Source organism: Colossoma macropomum, unplaced genomic scaffold (genome assembly GCF_904425465.1).
Source record: "Colossoma macropomum unplaced genomic scaffold, Colossoma_macropomum, whole genome shotgun sequence".
Classification (NCBI taxonomy): Eukaryota; Metazoa; Chordata; class Actinopteri; order Characiformes; family Serrasalmidae; genus Colossoma; species Colossoma macropomum.
Window position 1 is genome coordinate 21,303,742 of NW_023494796.1, and position 26,066 is coordinate 21,329,807.

The 26,066-nt window shown below is 38.5% G+C and overlaps 1 protein-coding gene across 3 annotated transcripts in view; it reads right to left on the bottom strand.

Annotated features, from left to right (window-relative positions):
- ctnna2 (catenin (cadherin-associated protein), alpha 2) overlaps nucleotides 1-24,307 on the bottom strand; it is a 550,144-nt gene extending 525,837 nt beyond the window's left edge. Inside the window, exon 1 of one of the 3 annotated variants that reach the window (XM_036583115.1) lies at nucleotides 24,137-24,307. Coding sequence is in view for 1 of the 3 variants with exons in the window: in XM_036583112.1 (XP_036439005.1) it covers nucleotides 21,710-21,731 (22 nt within the window). In the remaining 2 variants the exon portion in view is untranslated. Of the gene's footprint in view, nucleotides 1-21,709; nucleotides 21,894-24,091 lie in introns of those variants that run through there. The other 2 variants (XM_036583114.1, XM_036583112.1) reach the window with 2 other exon arrangements.
- Between the last annotated feature and the right edge of the window lie 1,759 nt (nucleotides 24,308-26,066).

Here is a 26,066-nt window from a genome sequence, read left to right on the forward strand (position 1 = left end):
CACTTTGACCACCTCTGCCCCAAACAGTTTAAAGACCTGCAGGTCTTTTAGTGCAGGACCTGCTTCTTAATCCCAACATACACTCTGCTGCCTTTCTGTCCTGATCTTCACCCAGTTCCTCTCCAGCTGAGCCAGCACTCAGCCATAAAGAAATACCAGCCCCCTCTGAACTGTTAACGTTGCTGAAAATAAATGAAAGCTAGTAGGGGCCAGATAACATTGTTGTAAATAATGAATGACAGTCAGTTGCGGCCGGTTAACCCCTTAAACCCTAAGGGCCTGTCTGTGATCCCACAGTTCAATATATAACTACATAACTTACGTATTAGTTTCATAGTAGTTACTGAATAATTTATAGCAGTTACTGAGTAGTATGTCTTAGATAATAACCAAATACCAAGCCTGCAGTTTAACTCCGTAATATCCATATCTGAAATGTCACGATTCTTTTCATCTAAATATTATCTGAGCTTGCCTGAGCACAAATCTGGTGGAAAAGTTCAGATAATATTTAGTTTTAGCACTTAATTGATCATATTAAATCTAGTCTTTTGGGACTTTTAGAACATCTAAATTTCACTGTGAAGAAAATTGTGATTGAACAAAGCTGGACTCAACAACAGAAACCAAAACAACAGAGCTGAATAAAGGCTACAGAAAAGACAGCAAAATGATGGTGAATGTACAAAGCTGAAGTTGTACCATTTAAGGTGGAACAACAAATTCCAATATGAAGCTGAATAATAACCTGTCAACTTCAACCTCATGGTGAACGTTGCACTTGTTTTAAGGTTTTTCTCGACCTTTTCTCTTGTCATCAAATGTGTGACTCGAGTCAGGTTCGAGTCCAGGTCATATGACTAGAGTCCATACCTCTGACAAAAAGAATGGAAATGACATATAATCAAAAAATTCAAATATGCAGAGCTGGATATTCATCTGAAGTGTGTTCATACAAAATGTCCCCACTTTAGACCAATCAGAACAAGTTCAGCACTTTTCTTTATGAAACTAAATTTAGTTGCTGGATGTGTTAAAGGACACCCACAACTTTTGAAAGTGCCTCTTTAATCATTACTGTACATTTACACAACCATGCAATAATGTTGCCTCAGGTTTGTCTGCTGTGGGCGTGTTCGAGGCCGCTCTTGTTGTCTTGTGTGGGCTTGTACACTGTCCAGCTTCTGACGGTTTAAGTTTACAAGTTTATAAGTTTCTCTTTCATTTCTTGTACTATACTCTTGGGAAAAGCAATGAAATGACAGTAGGAACAAAAAGTTCAGAAAGCAGAGGCCAGAGACCTCTGGAGAATCTCGTGTCTACAACTGGCCCCAACAATCTGTCTCAACCAGTAATTTATATTCTTGAATCATACTTGGAAAAATCTCAACACGATTTGTCATTTGTCACCCTGGTGTCAGGCTGCTTATTCCTTGTTAATAAATTACAGCTGCAAATTACTTATTTCCACACAAAGGCAGAGGTGGAAACAAGTCACTAAGTTGCAAGTAACAAGTAAGTCTGAAGTCTTGACAAGGAAGTCCCGAATCAAGTCTCAAGTCAGCACAGGCGAGTAACTCTAAGTAATGGTAACAGTACTATAGTCTTTTAACAACGGCATTTTAGTTGCATATGGCTACATATTCATTTTTCATTAATTTTTTTACCCTTCCAACTAAAACACAAAATCCATGGTACACAGATAACCATGACAGACATACTGGTAAACAAAAAGTAGTGCACCACACAAAAGTATTTACAAGTACAAGTTTGAAGTTAATTAAAAAAAAAAACATATATATATATATATATATATATATATATATATATATATATATATATATATATATATATATATATAATGTTTAATAAATATATATATTTAAAGATGTAAACAGTTCTAACCCCTTGAACCCTCGGCTTATTACACAGTTACTAATCTGTAGGCTATAAATGTTTCTGTAATAACTATGACACTAATAAGCAAGTTACATAATTATACGATTTTAGGAGGAATTGAAGTGTGGACCAATCAGCAGGTCCTTAAGAGATTAAGGGGTTAACAAGGGTGGGTGAAAAAAAGTGTTATTTTTAGCAAGTTACAAGTCACCAGCAAGTCACTAGGACTGCGTCACTGGTAAGGAGAAGAAACAGAAAAAGAAGGAAGGGTACGAATGAGGGTTCGACGGAGCCCACTTAAACCCCCAGTCCCAATTTCATGGGACATGATTCTCTCTCTCTCTCTCTCTCTCTCTCTCTCTCTCTCTCTCTTCCAATCCATGCCTTTGTACTGTTTGAAGTCACAGAGAAAAGGAGATATAGGAAAGAGGGGTCAGGCATGATGGGACGCAAGAACATTTAGTGAAGGAAAAAAAGACCCAGAATGGAAAAAAATGAGGAAAGAGAGGGTAGACAGCAAAGCAAGAAACAGTTAAAATATAACAAGAAAAAAAGAAAGAAGAGAGCAGATGAGAATGAAAGAGAGAGAGAGAGAGAGAGAGAGACAGACAGAGACAGAGAGAAAGAAAACACAGAGAGGATATAGACTTTTCTATCAATCAGGGGTACACCAGACCGTTCTGGAACGTGACAGTGGCTGGCGGTGAAAAGCACGCCAGACAAAAGGCTCTGTGAGCGTGAGGTGACACATGAAAAACTCGCTTCCAAACACCCAGCACTTTCCACACACATACACCCACAAGCACAGCTCTTCATGGGTGCAAGAGCGTGCGACGCACCCTCAGTTTGAATTTTTGCACTCTCAGTTGAGCTTTGGGGAAACAGCCCGCTTAACCCCTGAAGAAGAGTACAGTGTACAGCGAACTTTTTAAGGTGTGAAGGACGGCTCTGGTGGCATAGGATGAAGAATATCATTAGTCTATCAGTTAGGACCTGTCTGATTTTACCTCAAACTAGTGATTCATCAATCCCATATACTACATAGGAACTGGCAACAATACATAATTAAACAGGTCAGATGTTGGCCACATGAGATCAATCCATACACTTTTTCTTGGTCAGTCACTGAAATAGTGAAATATTCCTTACCAAAAATATCATTAAAAATCTACAAAAACCTACAAATATGGAAATTAATGTTAATGAGCTCACTCATGGACAATATCATTACGAATGCACCAATATGCAAATCTTAGACCGATGCCAATCTCTAATATTTTTCATGTTGATATCCACTATTACCGATGCTTAAACATTTATAAAATGTAGAAACTGGAACTAGATCCACCTGGATTGGCATTACAGAGAATTGTTTTCTAGAGGGTTACAAATGATCTAACAAAACTGAAAAATGTAAATGTCTATTTATTTTGTGTCACAAACTACCATTTTAAATCAGAAAACACACGAATAGGAATATAAGTCACATGTCAGCAGTGCTGTATCATTACTCTGATTAAACAAATCAATGATAGGTGCTCACTGTTCTGAACTTGCATGGTCACTCTGGAAAAATGAATAAATAAAAAAATCACTTAAGGAAGTCTTGTGCATCTTTTATACAGTGACAGAAAACATGCAACACACAAAAAGCTGACAGATTTCACCAATGGCCAACACGCATATGCATGTGCTATTACTCCATTAGCAGCAGATTTAAATGAGTTACAGGGTCCATCGCCAAATTATCAAAACAGATCACCAGTGAGATGCCCAGTTTGATATGGTTAATGTCTCTCCAGTAGGGATTGGTTTGTGTAGGCATGAGAGAAGTTCTTTTTTGCCTGCTTGCATAATGTGTGCTGTGCCAATCTGTGCACATTCATTTATTTGTAATGCACCCTCAGTGCCTTTGTTCTAGAACTAAGGTCTGTGTTCCTTTCCCGACATCACTGGGGTCAGGTGAACACACTATAATTTTTCTTTTGTGTGCTGGTTAGTGTTTCTCATTAAAAAAAAAGGTGTAAGCAGCTAATTTTTGCTGCTTTGCAAGCACTCAAGTCATTATCAGCACAGGTGCAGAGATACAGTGAGGGCTACTGGCCATCTCCACAGAGCAAATCTGTGTGTGCGCACGCGCATGTGTGTTTGCTTCAGAGACTGGATGACTAATTGGAAAAACAAACCAAACAGATAGTTCACCCAGTACAATCTAATAAACTTTCTCTCTTTTTCTCTCTCTCACCTAGTAAGGCTGAGATTCCGGCCCTGTGTGTCACCACAGAAACAGATCCAGATCCTCTCTCACACACACACACACCACCATAACAAATGAACATTCCAGAAACCCCACCAGCAGTCCCTCGCAACATTCCTCTACAAAGAGCTACAGTTTCCACACAATGCCACCCTGAAGTTAGAGAATGAAGTGCAAAATACCTTATGACCCCTAGAAAAGAAATAATGTAGGAGCGTCACACTAGTGCAGGAGTCCCTCCCTGTTCCTGGCTAGATGCAAAACACTCCAGCAAACACAAAATTAAGTCTTAATCTGATGTAAAGACGTAACTTGGCAAGAGATCACTGCCTACAGTTCAGGCATGACAGTGAAGACGTGGCCATGTTTGATAGTCCGGCCTTGATTCAATTGTTCACAAATTCTACCCATCAATTCTACAACAAATAATTCTACTACAATAAATTATAAAATAACGTTTTGCACTAAACAGAACATTCGCCTTCAGCACTCATCTGTTACAAGTGGAACAGCAGGCGTGAACTAATGACACAAATTTATTGAGCAGGGACGTAGCTGTCGGGCTAAAGATAAACTCCTACAGGCTGTGATGTCAAAGCTAAACTTAGTAATGTAGTCACGATAGATGAGTAAGAGGTGAAAGTTATAAACAGACTATCACTAACACACATCTTTTCCATTTCAAAATAAGCACAGGAAGCTAATGTGGCATAAAGGGAAATCACAACAAAAGCTGAGAAAACAGCAGAAAATTTTACTTTAAAAATGTAGGAAAGACAGAAGTGTCTTGTAATATAAGTCTGAACTGAATAGGTCAAAAAAACATATATATGCTAATGACTGACCGTTCAAAAACTATGGTCATAAGTATATAGCCAAAAATCCAAACTAGGGCTTTGTTTAAAAAGAGGAATGAAAGCCCATCTGATTCTCCATTCAGAGTAAATGAAAAGGGATCAGTTTTGTTTTCAACCAGAGGACCACGAGGCTCAGTTGACAAAAGCCTGGTCCAGCACAGATGGTTCTTAATGCCCTACATACACACCCCAACTAACACATACACAACTGCAGTCAGGCCAGCACCTTAGTTAGCACTTTTGTCTTGATTGAACCACAGAACCTTGATAGAACTTCGGTCATGACAGAACCATAGCTAGTACATTAATAACTGTAGCCAAACTATACAGTAGCGTTCTCCAAATCCAGAGAGCCAAAGTCCAGCACAGTCTGGAAGTTCCCCTACTCAAACACACCCCTACACCTGGCAACTAGCAGAGTAGAATCAAGTTTGTTTGTGCAGGTAAATCACCAAACTGTGCTAGACATGGGACCCCGGAGAACTAGCATGTGATCTTAAGCCAAGTGAGTGATCTGCAGTCCCTAGTGTTGTGTACTTAATATAACTTTACATTGTCTTATCCCTTTCAAACACAAAACCGTCTCATCACCACTGCTGTAGTTGTACAAGGTGAAAGATGCTTAGTGGAAGCCTGTTTCTACCTCCTGACATGTCTAAGACTGACGTGTTAGAAATTTTTGTCAGGGATCCTCAAGTGTGAACAGCGAAATGACAACTCACACAACAACCAAACAAGATCTCAGGAGAGAACTTTAACAGTTACCATGCAGAGAGATCCTGGAGTCAGATTGTGCACCTACTCAAATATATGCTTCTGTATATATACTGCATAATCCAGTTTTACATTGTAAACAGCGCGCCAATATAAATATTTAAGACAACACTGTAGTTAATGCACCCTGATCTTTAGTTAGAATGCATGCTAAAGTAAACAAGATCTGTTTCTATTACAGATAACCATCATTTATTGAAAACATATCAGCCTCTTACCTGGGCATGGTCATTACAGTTCAAAAGGCTAATGTGTCTCTGAAACTACACATAATATATATCCTCATGCATATAAATTAAGCTGCATATCCTAAGGGCCTTAAAGCAATGATAAAGCAATAATTCAAATTTACACAATTTTCCCCTTACCTGTAAGAGGAAAATTAGTCCATCAGTCAAGACACATTTGGAGGTCTGAAGTTTGTTTCTTTAGCTTTGCTATGAGACTAATGAAGCTACGCACTGTGCAAACCGCATGTTTAAACTTACCTAAATAACATCAGGTTTGTAAACAATCTCAAATAAAACAGTTTGTCATATAAAACGCTTATGTAGTTTTTGAAAGTGTATGAACCTGTTTTTACTTTGCATCAGCATGTACTTTCGGTGATCACTGAAGTTCACATTTGGGTTTAAAAAATTCACCCAGGACCTATTGTGAACCAACTGCCTTCTTGCACTCTGAGCCTATAAACATGTCCAAGCCAAGACAGTTTCGTATTGCGGTAACAGTCCCCAGTGACGTCAAAGTCATTTACTGCTGTTTTTAAAAAAATGTTTAACTGAACTTCTAAATATGTTGAGCAATGTGATATCCTACATTAATATCACATTTATTGTAACTAAAATATATAAGACTGTTCTAGAAACATGGCCTTGCTGGTTAAGTGTGCACAGTGCAGCAGACATGTATCATGCCTGCACAAAAAGCTGTGTTATAAAAAGGATGGTTCCAGTCCTAAAATCGGATTGACTGAACCGTGTTTGAAGCCAGTGTACAATACATGATATATGCATATCTATGACCGCCTCACAACAACTGAGTTCTGTATTACTGTAACAAAAAATCCTTGTGCTGTTAATGGAATAATCTTTGAATCTAATGCTGCTCTCATGGACCACCGAGTGTACTAATGAAAAAAGTACCTTTTTTTTTTTTAACTGAGGGGCTGACAACTTATTTTCTTAAGTAGAACTAGGCTGGTCAGCTAGAAAACGGGCTAATAGATAGCTGACAGCCTAAACAACTGCATCATTAATATCACAGGCTTGAGTTAAAGTACTTACAATGTAAGAATGTCACCTGAATGGCTTACACACTTCAAATGTCTGTGTTTCAGTCAGAAGTCGCGTCAACCCCAGGCTGAATCCTAAACACCTATGTACTGCCATACAGTGTGCTAGCAATAAAGGTTTTCTGAAATTATAGCTTTTTTGAAATTACAGCTTCTACAGACAAATAGTGCACTATTTGTCGAGTATGGATGTGGCTGAATCCCAAATGATGTTTTATGACTACTTTTTAGCTGTTTTATGCACTGTTGGGGTGCAGGAGCCAGTATTTAAATTCCTATGTACTGCACTATGTAGGGAGCAGGGCGCCATCTGAGATTAGCCCCAGCATGAGAAGAGGGGTGCCGCTGGACTGGCACTATATGAGACTGGCAGTTGTAATTTATTGATCCAAAAAGTACTTATAAAGCAAAGGTTCCTGCACTAAACAGTGCTATGTTATGTTTATTATTATATGAAAGTTTTTACAAGTTCATGAAATGACCACAGTATACACTGATGGGAGACCGAACGTTCTTCTTTGCATTCAGTAGTCAGCAGAAACATGTACAGAAACAGTTAATTTGATGCACTGGGTTCACAGACCCCAGAAGGTTAAAGATAGCATCACATTACAACCACAGCTTTTACTGACCTGTGCTATTATTATCTTCTTTTATTTTACAAAGATGAAGCGTCAACTCACACACCATCACAGTGTTTGATCACACGTCCACTTCAACGTTAGGAACCATGGAAGAAAACATAAAGCAAAGAAAAATACAACCTCCTCCCGACCTGTTTTAACTGTTTACTGTAGTTAATTTTCCACATAGATACCTGGATAAGAGGAGTCTGTTACTCTTACGCCTTAGATAATGTCCTCTCATCCAAACATCTTGAAGACTAAATTTTATCTATACTATAATGTTCAGACTCCAAACATGCAAACATGTCTTGCTACATTTGGAGCAAGGGAAACATTGTGTAAAGTTGTTTTGTGGCTGTACTACTGCTTAAATTATGCACAATGCTACCTGCAAGCTATTAGCATGATGCTAAACTGGCAGATGTTCACTTTGAGAATTGCATATACCATCTATCACTCATTCATCTGATCTGCCTTCTGATAAGCACAATCACAAACACAGGAATCAGAATAAATAGAAGGTTCCTCACACACAAAAACATGCAAACAGTCCACATTCTCTCTCTCTCTCTCGCTCTCTCCCACCCGTCCCCCCCACCCCCTCTCCCACTGTTTACATGGATTAACTCAAAGCTCAAATTGAGGTTAATACCTTGATAAGCATCCAGGCATGTAAAATAGGGTCAGAAAGCTTGGTGCCGCTGCGAGTTTATGTTTATCACTTACATCGTCCTTATCAAAATGATAAGAACACAAAACATATATTCTCACAATCTTCAAAGATTCATCAACACATGCCTAACATAAAAATACAGCTCATTAACAAATCAGAGGGAGTGAAATAAACATAAATTTGTCTAACTTTTATCATATTTCACTAATTCATCTCTTGTCACAGTGATTGTGTATTAAGTCATGCGTAAAAAGCATATTACTGCTCTTTCATCATTAATTCATGCGTAAAAGACACACTTTAGCTGAGGTTTCAAAAAAAAACTTCTGTGAAATCATACTATGTATTAAAGCATTTCAAGACAGTTACACAGAATGGCAAACGCAACCTCATGAAGAATCAAACGGAATACATTTAATCCTAATCGGCTAAGCAGAAGGAATTACAAACGAAACCTCTGCATTCAAACTCTCTGCGTGTATTATTTTCATGATTAATTCGCACTATGATGTACACTGCATTTTGGGACTGCAGTATCCTAGTTGTATTTCAGAGTTGGGGGGAGTGAAAAGGGATTTATCATTTTCCCTGGAGAGAGAGAGATGAAAGTTCTCCTGAACATGCTTTTGTGCACTACAACACACATACAGACACACAGAGCCACACATTCAAGAAAGACCCAAATTCAGAAACCAAGCGCGTATGTACATGAACACTAAGGACAGGCATTTTTAATTTTTTCTTTTCAAATATGCACAATATGCTTTTTTTGTATTGTTAAAAAACCCACAAAAGGTTTTAAATACATTTACAAGAGGTGATCTGTACCTAATGATACAGCTAATTGAGAATACTTGGGTTCGGTCAAACTGCACAAAACGGATATCCTTTACTTCTTACAAAATGGACAAAAAAGAAAAAAGAAAGGAGAACGGGGGGTTTTTCCACCTCAATTCAGGAGCTGAAATTTTGCGAGACCTTTTACGTACAGTTGGAACCTCAGCTGAGTTTTAGCAAGTTTGCAAATGTAGTTCCACACTAAACAAAGCAAATAGCAAATGGGTGGGATGTCTTTAAGTGTACATAAGATTCAATTTTTTGCTCCCAGCAGAATGGATGAACAGCGACACTGGGCTACTGTCCATTTTGAAAAAAGTGAAAGTAACATGAAGAGCTTCCTCACTTCAATCAGAAGCTGAAACTCTAAGTGCTTGCACATTAGGCCTGTCACAGAATTTTCAAATAGTCAAAAAAGTCTAAAAAACTGAATAGTAAATGATCTTCTTGCTAACTTTACATGTTCTCATATTTAAAATCCTTGAGAAGTCCGAACGTTTTACCCCACTAGCCGGCTTCTAAAGTTTTAGTATAATTTCTAATTTATTTAGTCCAATGAAAGAACAGACACTACTACTAGAGCGGTCTTAAGGCTTCTGCACATCAGATGTGAAACACAGTGCCACACAGCAGATACTATAGAGCATAGCTACATAACATCGGAATAATTCAGTGAATTTATCTTTTTTGGTACCAGTTAGCACACTCTACGCGAACTCACTGTTTCAATCTAAAAGGTACAAGGTTAAACAGTTGGATGTGACTAACAATAGCCTGGGTAACAAACCATTAGCACCTGTCTGTTTATCTTAACCACTGAAAATTGACTGAATTGACTGCTTGACTTGGTGTAAATTTCAAGCAGCATCTCACCCAGTACTGCTTTTTGTGGTCTGGTTTTAGATACTGTGTGCAGTTCTGGAAGTCAATCACTGACTAAATGCATCAATACAGAATGTCCAAATATTTTTCATTCATTTTTTGGAATATTGCTTAAAAAATTCAAACATCAAATTCGACTGAAGTGCCAATTCCCTCAATAAAAACATTTTCTATTTACTGTTAACCACATGCTTTGGCCTCTACCCAACAGATGTAAACGTAACATTCAGTTTCTTGCAACAACAAGCTAGCAACTGCGGAAAATAATTGTTATCAGCTTAAACAACTGCGATCAGACAATTATGTTAGAATTGCGACTAGCTTAAAATGACAGCCCTAGCACGTACATACACACACACACAAGGCAAGTGCTGCACAGTGCAGGCCACGGTACTCTTTACTCTGTAGAGGAATTGTCCACAGTAGTGGTGATTACTCTAGCACTCCAGCCACTGAATAACAGCAGGCATTAAAAGACTTCACAGAGCCCTAGACAACTCCCCAGAAGGCTACAGCTGCCTCTTTCACATTACATCGGGCACCATGAAGAAAGCCACTAACTATAGCTGAAATAGAACTCAAGCCTTTTCTGTTTCAGAAATATAGCATATCAAACAGAGCAAGAGAGCTTTAACATCAGGGTTCGTTCACTTTTTAAACAGTGGAATTCCGTACGTTTTTCGTGACTTTTCCATGACATAAAATGAAATTTCCATGCCAAACATTTAGCAAAGTGCTGGGCGATACATCATCTATACCAGCATACTGTGATACTTATTACTTATTAACATATTACTTCCTATTTTAGTAATAATTTCAGTGATATCTGTGATACATATGCATCATTTAATTTTGTGTACTTTACTAATGGAATGCAGTCCTTTTTATTTAATTAATCTACTTGAAATCCATAAAAATAAGGAAACTCAGTAAGCATTAGTTGATTAATTTTATTAATGTTAAACTTTAATATCACCTGATAGCATTACACTGTGATATATTTGAAAATGCCATGATATTGAATTTTATCAGCAACTGCTCAGCACTAATTTAACATACAGACAGCTGTTCTGAGAGGAAACAGGTCTACATTATCTAAATATTAAATTAATATTTAAATATTACTAGCTATTAAGTCAAAATGCTGTTTAAATGGAATGACTGTGAAATTGAAATCTGATCCATGTACAGATTTCTGCACCAGGTTTAACTCTCTGACCTCAGAAAGCAGATCTGTCATTTTGCTCAATACATTTATGTTCCATAATTTCAGAGCCAACATATTTTATTTTGACTTCTGTCATCCCATATTCTCATGTGCAAACATGTCCATCGGTTTCATTTGTAAAGAGTGGTTTAACGCCTTGTCTTAACGCATAACAGACATGTTTTGGATGCAGACACATCATGTTTAGGTGGAAATTGTTATCCATTTTATTACGTTTGGCTCCATATGGGTTTAAATTAAATGAGTTATCAATAACAAAGGCATTTATTTATCCAGAAAAACTAGTCATCTAACTGAAGTTCAATTTGGGAGAGATTAGTTTTACATAACGTGGGGAAGTAATTATTTATTATTAGGTATTTATTAGGCTATCGAAGTTCCTCAGTGATTTTAGTCTCATCCAAATCCGCAACGTCAGTGATATTTGACACAATTTTCACAGCATTCAGGACAGCGATGTAACGAGAGTCAGTTCACAACTTTGAGTACCCAGAGTACAACAAAGACTGTATAAAATTAAATCAATGAGAGTACCTCAGCAGCTAGCCTGCTGGTTCTTAATGTAGCTGCAGCATGTGATGTTTGTTTAGCCACCACAGTGCAGATTGAGTGCTGTGACTCACAATAAAGAAGCTAGTCACGCAGGTCTTGGCGTGAGAAGCAGTAGCGGTGTGTTTTTCCTCTTACATTTGGCTTGTTAACTTGTGTTCTCCAGTGTTTAAAGCTCAAAACATCTTCCACAACATACACGCCCTGAATGTCACATTTTAGCTAGCAGAGATGCAGATTATCAACATGTTAGTAAAGCAACATATCCACATGTGGATATATTAGTCCCGAGACATTTTGTGATCCAGACTCTTCAGTCCTTCAAATGGGGAAGTCCAGGAAATTCCATGATTTTTTCAGCACTCGTTATTTTCCATAACTGTTCTAGGCCTGGAATACCAAATTTCTATATTCCATGATTTTTCCAGGATTTTTATAACTGTGCAAATCCTGTAACGTGTACCCACAGAAAGAACCAAGACACATTCACACAGCATAAACACATAACGCTGCATTTAAATGTACACATTTCCTACATGACCCACAGAAGAAAGCCAAAAATGTGCAATTATGACTCATAGGCATAAAAGCTAGCAAAGACAGTGAATGTTCCTGTTCTGAATAGTGTTCCTACAGGTTTGAACGTCTCCCTCTGCTGTCGTTAGTCTAGATGCAGTGCAGTATAAATTTACGTTTAAGCTTATTAAATAGAAAGAAGAAATTTCCCTTTATTGCTTTCCTGTGACAAATGACCTGCCATTTTTACAGTAGGTTATACAGAATTAGGGAATAAAAATGTGAAAGCAGCAAAGAATCAAATTACTCTTAGCTGCAATTACCTTTTAGGTAAGAATTAACAAGATTTTGGTCAATTATTCCTAAGGAAAAAAATCAATAACACTTGGTTTCAGAGAGATTGTAGAAAACTACAATGAAAAACTGTTTGCATAGACTGGAATGAACTAGAAAGGCCAACAGTGTGCCAATCAATGGCGCCAGCCATGTGACAAGAAAAACATCTAAAATTGTACCATTAAGATAAACGACTGGGTCAAAGATGGCCTTGGAGACTTCTTGAGTCAATATGTTTATAGCCTCCATTTCTGAATTTACCGATTGGACTTTTAAAGGGGATCAAAGGAAGACAGGCCTTTTGCGGATATATTTTTAGACAGAGTGAGGTCTTAGCATATTCAAATGATGCCTTAAATGACTGAAATGGAAAATGAGCAACTTCCAGGCTGGCAGGTTTCAATAAGCAGTACAATATGACTAAACCTCTCCAACATGGAAGAAAAAGGAGAATTAGCCTTGGTTTTGATTACAGATGGAACTGTTTGGAAAATGCACAACAGGCAATGCCCCATTTCCAAGATTAATGTTCAAACGTGAAATAGGATTTCTGCTCCCTGTTTCAGAGTGTTGCATTTGTCGGCATATTAAGCATAATCGTTACGTTTCTAAAAATAAGAATACTGAATCTTAATTTCATGGCTGGCAAATGATCAAGCTCATAGCTCTAACAAAACCACAATCAGTCTAGCAGTCGTTCTGTAAATAAACAGAAAATGTTTAAGTACAGAGAAAGTGTAAGTGTATAGTGCTGTATTCACTCTCTTTCTAGTGACATAGATGTTGTGACAGAGTTGAATTGATTCCCCAGAGCAATGTACCAAAACCGGTCAGAGTGGCAGTGGCCATCTGTCCGTCACTGCAAATGCATAGTGCTCTTGTTTGGAGGCAACTGGCTTTAGCTGATTAAAAAGCACCATGTAGATTAGCAACTGCTGACCTTGTCTGTGTTAGAAAAAGTTACAGGTACCGAGACAATGACCAGTGACCTGCCATGACTTCTCACTCTCTGGACACTTTCATGAAAAGCAAGTGAGCGTGACTAAGTCTTCTGGAGGTCATTCATTTCCCATTAGAGGGCTACACAGCCTGATAGGCAACGGTGACTGAGAACAGAGCAAAAGAAACCTGCTTCTAGACACAGTGATGGTACAACCTATTCAGAGGGTGGAATCATACTCACTTTTCATTCAAAAAACACAAGAGCAGGAATAAGAGACGGATTAAGATGGAGAGAGGTAGGTTTAATTGAAAATTGCTTCAAAGCTGTATCCTTTATGGAAACATAATAGAGAGCATCTCAGCACGTGAGTTTACATTCGTTTCAATGTCAACAAATGGTAAAACATGGGAAGTATGTTTTCTATTCACAAAACAAGACAACATCTTGTCTTCTTACAAAATCAAATGTGGTGGAAAGTGAAAGTTCAGAACTTTCAACACAATTACTCCACTTGTTTCAATGTGAACAATATTAGATATTTAATTGATTTTCATTAGTTACATATCATGCATTCCATCATCAAGATATTTATAGCACTTTATATATCAGTTTCAAAAATGAAGTACACAGCCTGACATTATAGTTGCATAGCTTTTTCTAGTAAAAATTACAAGGTCACAAAGCACAAAACTTTATTTCAGTTAAAATGTACTATAACTGAGACAGTACAGGGAATTCTAATCAAACTCCTCAATGAGTAAGCGAGACATGTGAGAGGAACTGGTGAACAAATTTAAATGACAAAGCAAAAGTGCCAAGTGTAATGTCTTAAGTCTATGTCTAAAGAGAGAATGTGCTTGCACTGAAGATTTCCTTGGGGTTTTAAATGATTCAGCAGAAAAGACAGGCATGAAAGAGAGTAAGAGAAGGGGGGTGGTGTGTGATGGGATGTAGTGGCTATCCAGTGAGGCAGAGAGACAAATGTATGGCCAGCCTAGATAGATAGATAGACAGATAGATAGATAGATAAATAGATAAAAGTCTTATGCCTCAATTTAATAATCCAATCGGCAGCTCAAGATTTACTGCTTTCTTGAACGTTTTTATTTTCTGTAGTTGCATTGTTGTTTGGTGCAGATTTTCTCTCTTTGAATGTGCGCTCCTTGTTTTGTGGACATAATGTGCAAAAATAGATATTCAAATATTTGGAACCTATGTGTTTGTCATCTTTGCCGAATTTTGACAGCCCTAGTCACAAGACAAATGAGCAGCATCTGCCATAGGAAAACAGCTTAAACGTAAGTGAGACCTTTCAGCACCACAGACATCATGTCGGCTGTGTAGAGTCAGTAATGCAGTTGACTTGATATCGGGGTAATAGCCTAGAGTTTCAGTTGCGAGTGCCTTAAGATGCCACGTCTACCGTTCTGCATTCCACTGCACATTTTATACTGAAATTGCTATTGTTTTTATGCAAAGTTACACTTATATAAGTTATGGTCTACACTGCATCTTGTTTCTTGCTAGGTCATGGAAGTATAGGCTACACTGAGTGCTGAAACTTTTGCACAAAGTTCACTTTAAGTTTTATTTTGAATGATTGAATTGTGCTGACCAATCAAAAATGGTGCTAAAAGCTCTGTGTGTGAAAACTGTTTTAATAAGAAGATACAGCATCATTGCATAATTGAGTTGAGTTGTTGGCCATCTTTCTTCCTTTAGGGGAGAAGAATATTTATTTCTCAGTTTGAGTATGATTTTATTTAGATGGCAAGATCAAACAAAGTGCATCCAGACTATTATCAACATCTTAGTTGTTTAAGAGGGGGGAAAAAGACGTATTGGATTGGTATTGGTAGATACTCAAGGTTGAGGTATCGGACAGGAATAAGTGGTATTGAGCCACCCCTAACAGATAGATGGACAGTTGGATAGATGAACGGACAGACAGACAGACAGACATACAAGGTAGAAAAAGAAATAGAGGGCGCAGGGAAGGCAGCTGAACAATGACAAAGACTTTAGCAGACAGCAAAAGTGACAGAGAGAGAAAGAGAAACCAGAGAGAGAGAGATGGTGGATAGAGAGATGGAGTGGGAGATTAGACAATAGAGCGGGTGAGGGGCGGGGGCTCAGCCCTTCCAAGCCCTCCGGCCAGATTGTATTCTCAGTTTGGCCTAACGTATGAGACTGGGGGCATGAAAGAAAAAGAGAAAAGAGATGGCGGATGACAAGAACAACAGGGGCAGCCAGGAGAGAGACGGGGATAAAAGAAGATGAGGGGAGCTGGCGGGTGTGCTTAGTGCTGAAGCTTCAGCTTCCGCCAGCCTATCATCACATGACCCCCATCCTGCAAGCATTAGACCTACTTAAATACTGCCTTAGAGAGGCACATAGAGAGGGGGCAAAACTGATCAGAGAAATGCTGAAGAGAACAAGTTTGGAAAAGTCAAGAGAAGCTATATATTAAACTGTTTTCAAAGAACTAAAGTATATTTTGCAGTACTATGCCGTCTCAGGCCATACTTTAAAGTTTTATATCAGTAGTAAGTTGTAAAAACTTTACATCACATTAGAATAAGTATTAATAAACTTTAACACGGCAAAAAGTAACAAGAATGTCTTGTTTTTTAGTAAAGTTACTGATACAGTTTGGGTCCTCTTTCACTCCAGACACTGAATGAATCTGTTCAACTCCACCATATGCTCCAGAGTTTCAAAATACACAAAAAAAAAAACCTAACACAACAACAACACCACCAGCATGGCTCTCAAGTTAAGTTGACCGTCTAAACCAGGGCACAAAGTACAACGTTTGTGGGCCAAAAAGACTTTGTATACATATAAAAGGTAGATAGGTTCCAAACCAAGTTTTTAAAAAAGTACTTTAGAACTTTTTAACTTTTGAACACTATATTTGGTTAACAAAAGATTTTGAAAATTAAATTTTAAAGTGAAAATAAAAATTAAGTTAAAGGGGGTGAGGTTAGAATAACTTTCTGCTGGTCCAAGTGAAACAGTCTGAGGGGCCAACTTTGGGTCTGAGGGGCCTTGATCTAACCATCAGCATCATAGTTTGTAAGTTCGATCCTCAGCCATCTTTGGCCAAGAGAGCACAACGCATAACTGCCCTCACTCTCTCCGGGTGGGTAGGATGGCCCTCCCTCTCCCCATCACATTCAGCTCAATGCTAACCACCTCAATTGCTTTCACTGCTTTAACAGCAGTTCAATAAGATTTGCTGGCTGGCTTAGCTGACTAGTGGATAGGAACTGGCTATGATTAGAGGGGGAAAAAAATAAATACATACAATTTAAAAAGAAAAGCCAATAGACTGATAATACTCCTGACAGATATCACATTTCTATATTTAATGTTAAAAAATTACATACAATTTAATAAAATAATGTTTATTTGCTTTTATTGTAATGTTCGTGTTTTCCCAAGCAAATGAACATACACAGACTTCTGGACAGAACTGCATTTTCAGGACCCCTACATTGGAAAGTTAGTTTTATTGTTGTTTTTTGACAATTGTTTAAATTTCTTTTCAGCAATGTGACATTTTTTCCCCTCTCTCTGGTACAACTGCGCAGAAGCTTTGCCCAAGCACCTATTTAAAACTCTTACTACAATTTTGCCGCATCATTGAATTGTTTCACTTCTGAACAAGCAGACAGAGGCCATGAGCGAGCTCCTATCTTTTCCAGAACACCAGAGGACTTCACTTGCCTTTTCATTGCTCGCAGTGAAGCTCCATGACTTCTCCCTGACCTGAGACATGATGTTGGTGTCTACATCTCAGACACAGCTAATCAGAGCTGACAACACAAATACTCCCAATAGTATGGCCCTGTGTACAGGACACCCTTTTGAGATGATTAAACGAATCCAAACTTTCTAACCTTGAATTCTAACCTTAACTACCTTCAAGCCCTATAGATTATATACATCACAGGCTAAAATGCTGGAAATAATCAGAGACTTATTTCTACACTAGTTAACAATTACATAAAATCACCAACAACCAACATAACATGGCTACTTAAAAGTCACCCTGAAATCAAATCAGACCTTTTTACCTTGTTTGCTAATTTCCCCAATCTCATTATACAAGATTCATCATAAATGACAAAATTCTGGTTTTCCCGTAATCTTCCAACAAAACGTAATGAGCCACTGCCTGATACCAAATTTCACTCAACAACACTTCAGGAAGTAAACGCAATATGATTTCCTATTCACACTGACTTTAACCAAAGCAGTTTTTCCAAATCACTGCATGCGTTTGTCATGCTCTTACTCTAGCATGTTACATGGGAAAAGCATTCACACTCTTTGTTGATTAACAGTCACTTATACTGACCAGTTTTAAATAGACTCTTAAATTATACACACCTAAGTAAATGAAACAAGGAGCGTATGAATGTGGGAATCTGGTGCAGGAGCTAATCTAGACAAACTTTTTGTTCTATATTCATAAACACATTACTATTATCTCTTGAAAAAAATAATTTCATGTTCATTTTTTACTTTTACAACATCAATGTTTCTTCCAAATATTTGGCGTATATATGAAGTTAATTCCACAATACATTATAACTATTTGTAATAAGTTGCTTTTAATGTATTTTGGAACAAACCCCTTTACATAAAGCTCTTCCTGCACTGTTAAATTTCAACTTTGATCTACCACACTTGATCCATGTAAGCATGGTCTTCTAAAGACACTGATTAGCTAAATGAGGTATTAGTGTTTGAGTTAAAATCCTGTTGTAAGGCAACTGGTGACCAGTGAAATAAAGTATGCACATACATGCCTGTAACCTCAGAGCCACTTGTGATACTGTTTGGAAATCCGTGACTAAAACTTGCAAACTGCAAAGGGCTATCCAAAACATCTATCAACAGATACTTTCTAACATAAACCTAGTCAATCAGAAGCCAGTTTTTAAGGTTGCTTGCATACAGAACAAAGGTATCTATCCCCATCTATGTGTGAGCTGTAAACTCATATAGACAGAAGATGCACACAGACAGAACAAAGACAGCATCTGGGCACCTGATCAGGTGCCTGTCCATTTTCGCTGAGAAGATCTCTGGTGAGATCACATCACTGGAAAGGTTTTAACAAAGCAACAAAGCCAAGGATGCTCCCATAGCACTCCAGGAATAGCAACTGAGTCACCTGTCTGTTAGACTATAGCACACCTCTACGGAGCTGCCCACTACAATATCTCATTAGGCTGAATATAATTTTTGTCAATGTACTGTAAAGCTTATCCAACTTCACAACATATGTTTACTAAATTTGAAAGAGTGTATTTGTGGGTGGAGCACAGAGAGGACAAAAGGCTTTTTACCGGGAATGCATGATCAGCCAAGACTGGAACTGGCAGATTTTTTGTTCCAACACAAGGTCGGCAATCGGCCAATAAATTATTTTTAATTTGGTCAATCTGTGTCGCAATTTTATGACGTAAATAATATCAGCCAGGTAAGCACAATCACACTGTACTTCAATGATATCCATTACACCTTCAACAAAATGTTGTATAATAACGTATGCTTCTGGTTAAAACAATAACAATAAAAACCTGCCAAAAATTTCGGCCATTGGCCAATTTGGCCATGAAGAAATCGGAATCTGCCATAACAATTCAAGATTCGTCCATTCGGTTACCAGCTGTACTACTCTACATCTTAATCAGTACAGTGAACATTATACAGTCTTTATCAGGGGCTGAATGTCTAGGTTTGATCTTTTCTTCTGATTTAGTACAGGTTTGCTATCACTCAGAATGGCTGAGTTTGGCATTAGGTGGTGCTGGACCAAGCAATAGAAAGAGGAACCTTTACTGAAGAAGGAGGCTTTGAAATATGTTGGACTGTAAGAGCACAACAAGAGGTAACTTCTAGCCAGCTAATGTCTGGAAAGTCTTCATTGTCTGCAGAATTCTATTCCTGAAAAAAGCCCATTATAACATTTAAAATGTGGATAAAGACCTCATCAGTAGTTATTTCACCTCTTAATTAGAAGGTGCATAATCGGCAAACTATTCTGTTCTACTCAAGTGGAAAGCTCAGTGCACACAAAAAGAGGGATTAAGAACGTTGGCAGTAAAATTATCTTGCAAATGCTTAAAAAATAAAATATCTGGACCTTCCTTCAACTGGTGTAATATCTCAAATCTGAGAAGAAATCTGACCAGTTAGGAGATGCTGCCTTCTCTATGTATTAGTAAAGTGAAGGGTAGAGTATTTATTTCCTGAGTGCGCTGTGTCCGGACCAGTGACAGCCATGTGTGTGTTGCATGATCATGTCCTCACTCTCAGCTTGTGCACTCTTTTTCTGCTCCCTTAAAAACGTAACAACCAGGCCTTTCGAAAATGACATCCAGCATTTCACATTTAAATACTTTGGCATTACTTAAAGAGCCTGAGGATGCACTATAATATGAAAGACGTTTTGGGCTGGCCACTGTCTAGTCATTTCTAGTGCAGTTTAGTCAGGACTAGGCTGCACAGTATGAAGTTTGTTAACAGTTATCGTGAAATTAGCCTTTGCAATACTTTTGAGAGGCAAAAAAATGGCGCCTGATGTGTGAAGTATTATTCAGTTTGTGTGTTTATTTGCTCAAAATGGCAGTTTGTGACACAACATACTTATAGAAACGAACCAGGCTTTGCTATATAATGTTATTTAAGTTACTGCAACATCAGCATTTAGAAATCACCTTATTAGCAATAAAGAGGAGATTACGCAGCAGAAATAGCTGCTTTTTTTGCTATGACCTTAAAGGATCAATGCATCTCAAGGCATATCGCAACAAGCGCTAATATAAGCATAATACTACAATTTGCCACTTCATCACTGTGTGCAAAAACCTTGTATTGTTTTTCCTTTTTGTATAAGTCCAGTTAGCCTTTGCCTTGTGTTAAAATTTTATGACAAACTGATCAATATAAGTGGTCCAAAATTACTTGGAAATAAATCGGAGCCCATTAACTCCCTATTTGATTCATTGTCTTATTCCGCAGTGTAGACGACAAGAGAATCCTATGCAAATGCTAGTTATGAATTAAATCAATACACTTATAGTAGAAGGATAATATTGATTCAGAAAACTGCTCTGCACTCATGCACGTACCTCCTATTTAGAGCTTCTTCCACAACTTTAGAGCACCCACACTGCAAACATCATTACAAACTGTTTAGTGGAGACCTGAGCTCAGGCCTTGGAGACACCATGGTGACCAAAGTCCCCTTGATTAAAAAGCCTCAGTAGACTCCACTGGATCTCTAGAGTGGAGGCAAAACTGGAGATTCAGCACAGGGCAGAAACCAGTATTGGGCCAGTATGCAGAAAATGTAGTGTGTTTGAATACTTTAAGCATGACAGCCTACTTTTAGTGCCAATATTAAGTGAAGTACTTTCATTAAAACTAATAACCTTTAAAGCCTAATAGCACTGAGGAAAACAGTGTCAGCTTTGCATCAGTATCAGCCAATCTTTTAATATCAGTACCTAAGAAGATAAAGTATTGTGCCATCTCTACTTTCAAGTCACTCTGGCATGGAGAACTAGACTGTACATGGTTTATGGGTACCAACAGATGTACTATGAGTATGTGTAGACTTTCAGAAACTTACGTGAGAAGTCATATTTGTGGTTTAGCATTTTTTAGGCTTGTTATCCATAGTATGGTAAAATCCATATCATAAGACGGCATCATAATGGTGTTCACTATACTGGTATACCTCTCACCTCTACAATGGACATGGTCAAACAGGGTCAAAACAGTAACACACTGTATAAGAAAAAAAACTATATAAGAAACATTATTATACACTTAATATCAAATAGTGATTACAGTACATCTGTTACAGTATATGCATATCATATAGTCATATTATAATCATATAACCTGTCTAATGCACAAATCTGTGAATCTGTTGTCAACAAGCCATACAGAAACTGAAAGCATGTTTTGCAATGACACTTTGACCTACTGTATGTAGCAGTCTACTACTCACAGCTTTCAGAAGATTCTATCATCCTAACATTAACAAACTACAAAAGAAATGCCGAAGTGCACGAAAGCTAGCTGGCTGCTCCTGGCCCAACTTCATCATGACAACATTAGCATTTCTGGGCGAAATGTTCCTTTAACAACCTCCCTACAGGCTGCTCAGCATTTGTGTTTGTGCCTGGGTACCTCGCCCGCATGCAACCATGCCAATCAAAAGTTCTTCGGCTAAATACAGCCTCTCCATGCCCCCTCACACCCTCCAGATTCCTCTCTCAGCTCTAGTTACAGCGGGACAGAGCCATAAATTACACATCTACTGCACTGGGACACAGCAGGCTTATGGTGGGGTATCCTACTGTTGTGTAAATCGGAGGAGACCGCCACTGACTTTTAATTTTCTCTGTCTCCCTCATACACAACTAAGTATGCACAACCCACGCACAAAGAAACACACTGTTATTCTCACAGTGCATATGGCATGTATGAGGTCGCTAACATATTACGCAAAACTGGTTACTATGAATATGCCAAGGAATTCAAGGAGTGTACAAGGAGAAAGAGCAGGCTCAGCTGGCTCACAAAGCATTGTAACTGTAAAAGTAACACAAAATATTATCTTAACATGCATTCAAATAATTTACTATCTGTATTAGGAAGCATTTAAGTTAAACTTATACATTTTAAGGCTACTATAATAGAAGTCTGTGCCATCCAGAAAGACACGTCTGTAGGTCTACTCGAGAACAACTGTTCTTTAAATTTTACAACGCACCCAATTTAAGAGTGTTCTTGATAGCTCCAGTACATTAGGCTTGTAGGTCCAGCGGCTGGTAAACAAAATTCTGGGGTGAAGTGGGAAAACTGTGTAAACAAGCTGTTTCATAAAGTATACCACTGGCACGACACCACGCACAGGATGAACAATATATATATATATATATAAATATATATAAATATATATATATATATATATATATATATATATATATATATACATACACATATATATATATACACATACATATATATATATATATATGTAGAGAGAGAGAGAGAGATCGATAGATAGATAGATAGATAGATAGATAGATAGATATAGTTACTACAGTATCACCTATATAGATACTCAGTGAGCTATCCTCATTATGTCCTTCAGCTGGTCTTAATAACACATATAATATTAAGCCTGTGATTAAAAGGTAATGCCATTGATTTTTCAAAATTTCTGCATACCTAAATAACTAAGATATAAACAATCATGCAGAGCGGTTTGGTGTGAAATGCTCTGTTCTAAAGAAACTTACCAAGTCAGAATTGTTCACAGCAGTAGTGACAGCAACCAGACGTTTGACGAGTTTAATGCCTCTAAAGGCTCCCACACAGAACGTTTTTACATGAAATGGTTATAAATTTGCTGCCTAATGTCTGAGACACTGTTTTATGATAGTTTTGCAACAAAATCTTGGCCATAGACATTATTTTTTAAACCCAGTCATGGGGGAGAGACATGCAGGGTGCTGTGAGACAAAACAGTCCCAAAAGAAAACTTTTTTAAAATTTACTATTATTTTACCATCATCAACATTCCTTATAAACAGTCAAAGGACACATGTAGGTTCACTGGTGGTTTTAGATAGTAAATAAATAATAAATATGTAAATAAAATAATTTAAAAAGTAAAATTTGGTTCCTACCACCACCACTGTAAAGAAAATCAGACTAGGCAAGTTTCTATACAACGAACCATTTCACATCAAACTCTGAATGACTTTTTTACATCTTGTGAGTGAAATATGCAGAAATTTAGAAAAATCGGTGTGATTCGCCCTTAAGCTCAAGGACCGGCACAATAACGATGGTAGACAAAGAATAAGGGAGCATCAGAGGCAGAGAGACGGAGAGACAGGAGGCGAGGCTGTCAGCCTTGGAGGAGACTGAGGTTACATCTGGAGCACCGTTACTCTTATTCTAAGATGCTGAGTTCGGGTCCTCTCTCAGCTCGTATGCGAAGAAACGACGTCCCCCGGCATACGGCTAAACGGTAAGTTAACGGCTCCCTCTATCCTGCCTGTAACGGAAAGCTATGCTATCAAACGTGAGGGGGGTTAGCCGGCATGCTAGTATTGCTAACTTGCATCCAGCAACAATACAGTCCGCGGATGGGAGGCGCAGCTGCACAACATCACCACGGTTTACCACGAAAACGATGGATAACCTCATAAAAATGGGTCGGGACGTGTCACAGTCACAGTTTGTTGACAAGCCAATAAAAACAAAAATAACACCACCACCACCACCACCAAGCTGACCGGCCTCGCCTCGCCTGCCTGCCTGCCTGCCTCACCGCAGCAGCCCCGCTGTAGACTTTTTATCGTGGAAAGCTCACCTTCCCAGGCGACAGCTCCCGACTAAAAACAACAAGGGTAAACACCTCTGAGGGTTTTTCCACGCTGAGCCGTATGTCCTCAAACTGGTCCCAGAAAAATGTTTTTTTTTAAATCCTCCGCCTCGTCTGGTGAAGAGATGGAAACAGAGCTGAATCCACGCGTTGCTGTGGTAATGCTCGCGCGCCGCTCTCTCTCTCTGTGCCGCTCCCTGCCAAATAGCGATGTCCGACTCGTGAACGAGCGATTCTTTTGAACCGATTCTTCTCAACAAATCGCTTGAACCGATTCACAAATCTCAAACGAATCTAACTTTCATTTGTAGCGTCTACGCCAGGCCAGTGGTTCTCAACTCTGGTCCTCGAGTACCGACGGAGTACCCTGCATAGTTTAGCAGCCTCCCTGCTGAGTTCAAGTCAGCAAAGGATTTTAATTAGCTGTTGCTAATTAGATTAATACCTGAATCAGTGGCACGTCATTGTGTCCAGACTGGTTTTCCTGCCTGTGGTCCTGACACACTTCTGCGATTATTCACCTCAAAATGCGTGGGAATATGAATTTGACTCATATAGTAGTAGTAAGTGATGTCCTTACAACTAAGTACGCGAGTCAAAAAGATAAAATGTTTAGCATCGATCAGAACTGAATCATTCAAAGCCATACCAAACGCCGCAAAATATACAAAAAATCAATATCTGTGCTTGTAGACTGCAGCCTGTCTTTTTGTGCAATATGTTTGCGATTTCAGGTTCGGTTCAATGAAACAGACCGTTCGAAAGAGTCAGTTCGTTGAACTGAATCGAACTTCCCATCTCCAGCCACACAAGAGACGGCGAGAGAGCAGGTGCTGAGTGTGCGCGCACTGCGCATGCGTCCGCGTCTTTCCACCCGCATCCCAGCAAGCCCCGCCCTCCCGCACTGGGACTGGCTTCTAATTCAAACTCACAACCAGTGTGGCGTTCCAGAAGGTTCGGGCGGGGTGCTTCTTAGCCAATCGCAGCTCGGAAGAGGTGGGGCCTGACGGAAAACGGGTGGGGACAAAACAGAGCTGAGCCGTGTGGTAGCGCAGCTGTCAAATCGCTGATTTCACTCAACCGCGCATGCGTGGTCAGCATCACCACAGGCGTGGCTTTGCCGAATACTGACTGCACGCAGAAGATGTGCAGCGCTGTTTGTTCATTTACACACTGCGATGCACAGAGTGAGCGTAAAGAGCTTAGCTAAGTGGCTGTAGGTATTCCAATATTCTAAATCATTTTTGCAACTGTTATAATTATTGAAGGGCCATCGATTAAGCATTTTTTCGCCCATTTTCCTTTTTATAGCCAAAGCTAGTTCATTTATATAGAGCATTTTATACACTGCGGTCATCCAAAGTGTTTCACAAATGAGAAAATACAAAGAAGCTTTAAAGATTCAAAAGATTAAAAAGATGTGGGAAAATAAAACATAATTAAAACAATAGATTTTAAATGAGAAGAAATTAATAATTAAATTAAAACCAAAATAAAAATTTAATAAGGATAATAAAGTGCCATTATATAAGGGTTGTGCAGTAGAGCTAACAGTGTTTTAAACTGAGCTCAAAGCTGCTCAAATAGTCTGTGCCTCTCATTGCTATTCCCGAATAAAATAACCTCTGTTTTACCTTTATTCAACTGCAGAGTTTTGTCCCATCAAGTTAGTGATGTTCTAGAGGGATTTACGAAGTGAGTCAAGGGGACCATCGTTGTTTGGGGACAGGGCCAAGTAAATCTGAGTATCATCCAAGAGGAAGCATGTATAATTTAAATAAGAGCGGCCCAAGAACTGAACCCTGGGGCACACCAAAGGTCACTTGGGTTTCTCTCAGAAACATTATTTTTTATTTTGACAATGTAGTTTCTTCCTTGCAACTATGAACTGAACCATTTTAAGATCTCCAGTTCTTAAGTTTATCTATGAGAGTTTTATGGTCAATGGTATAAAAGGCAGCGC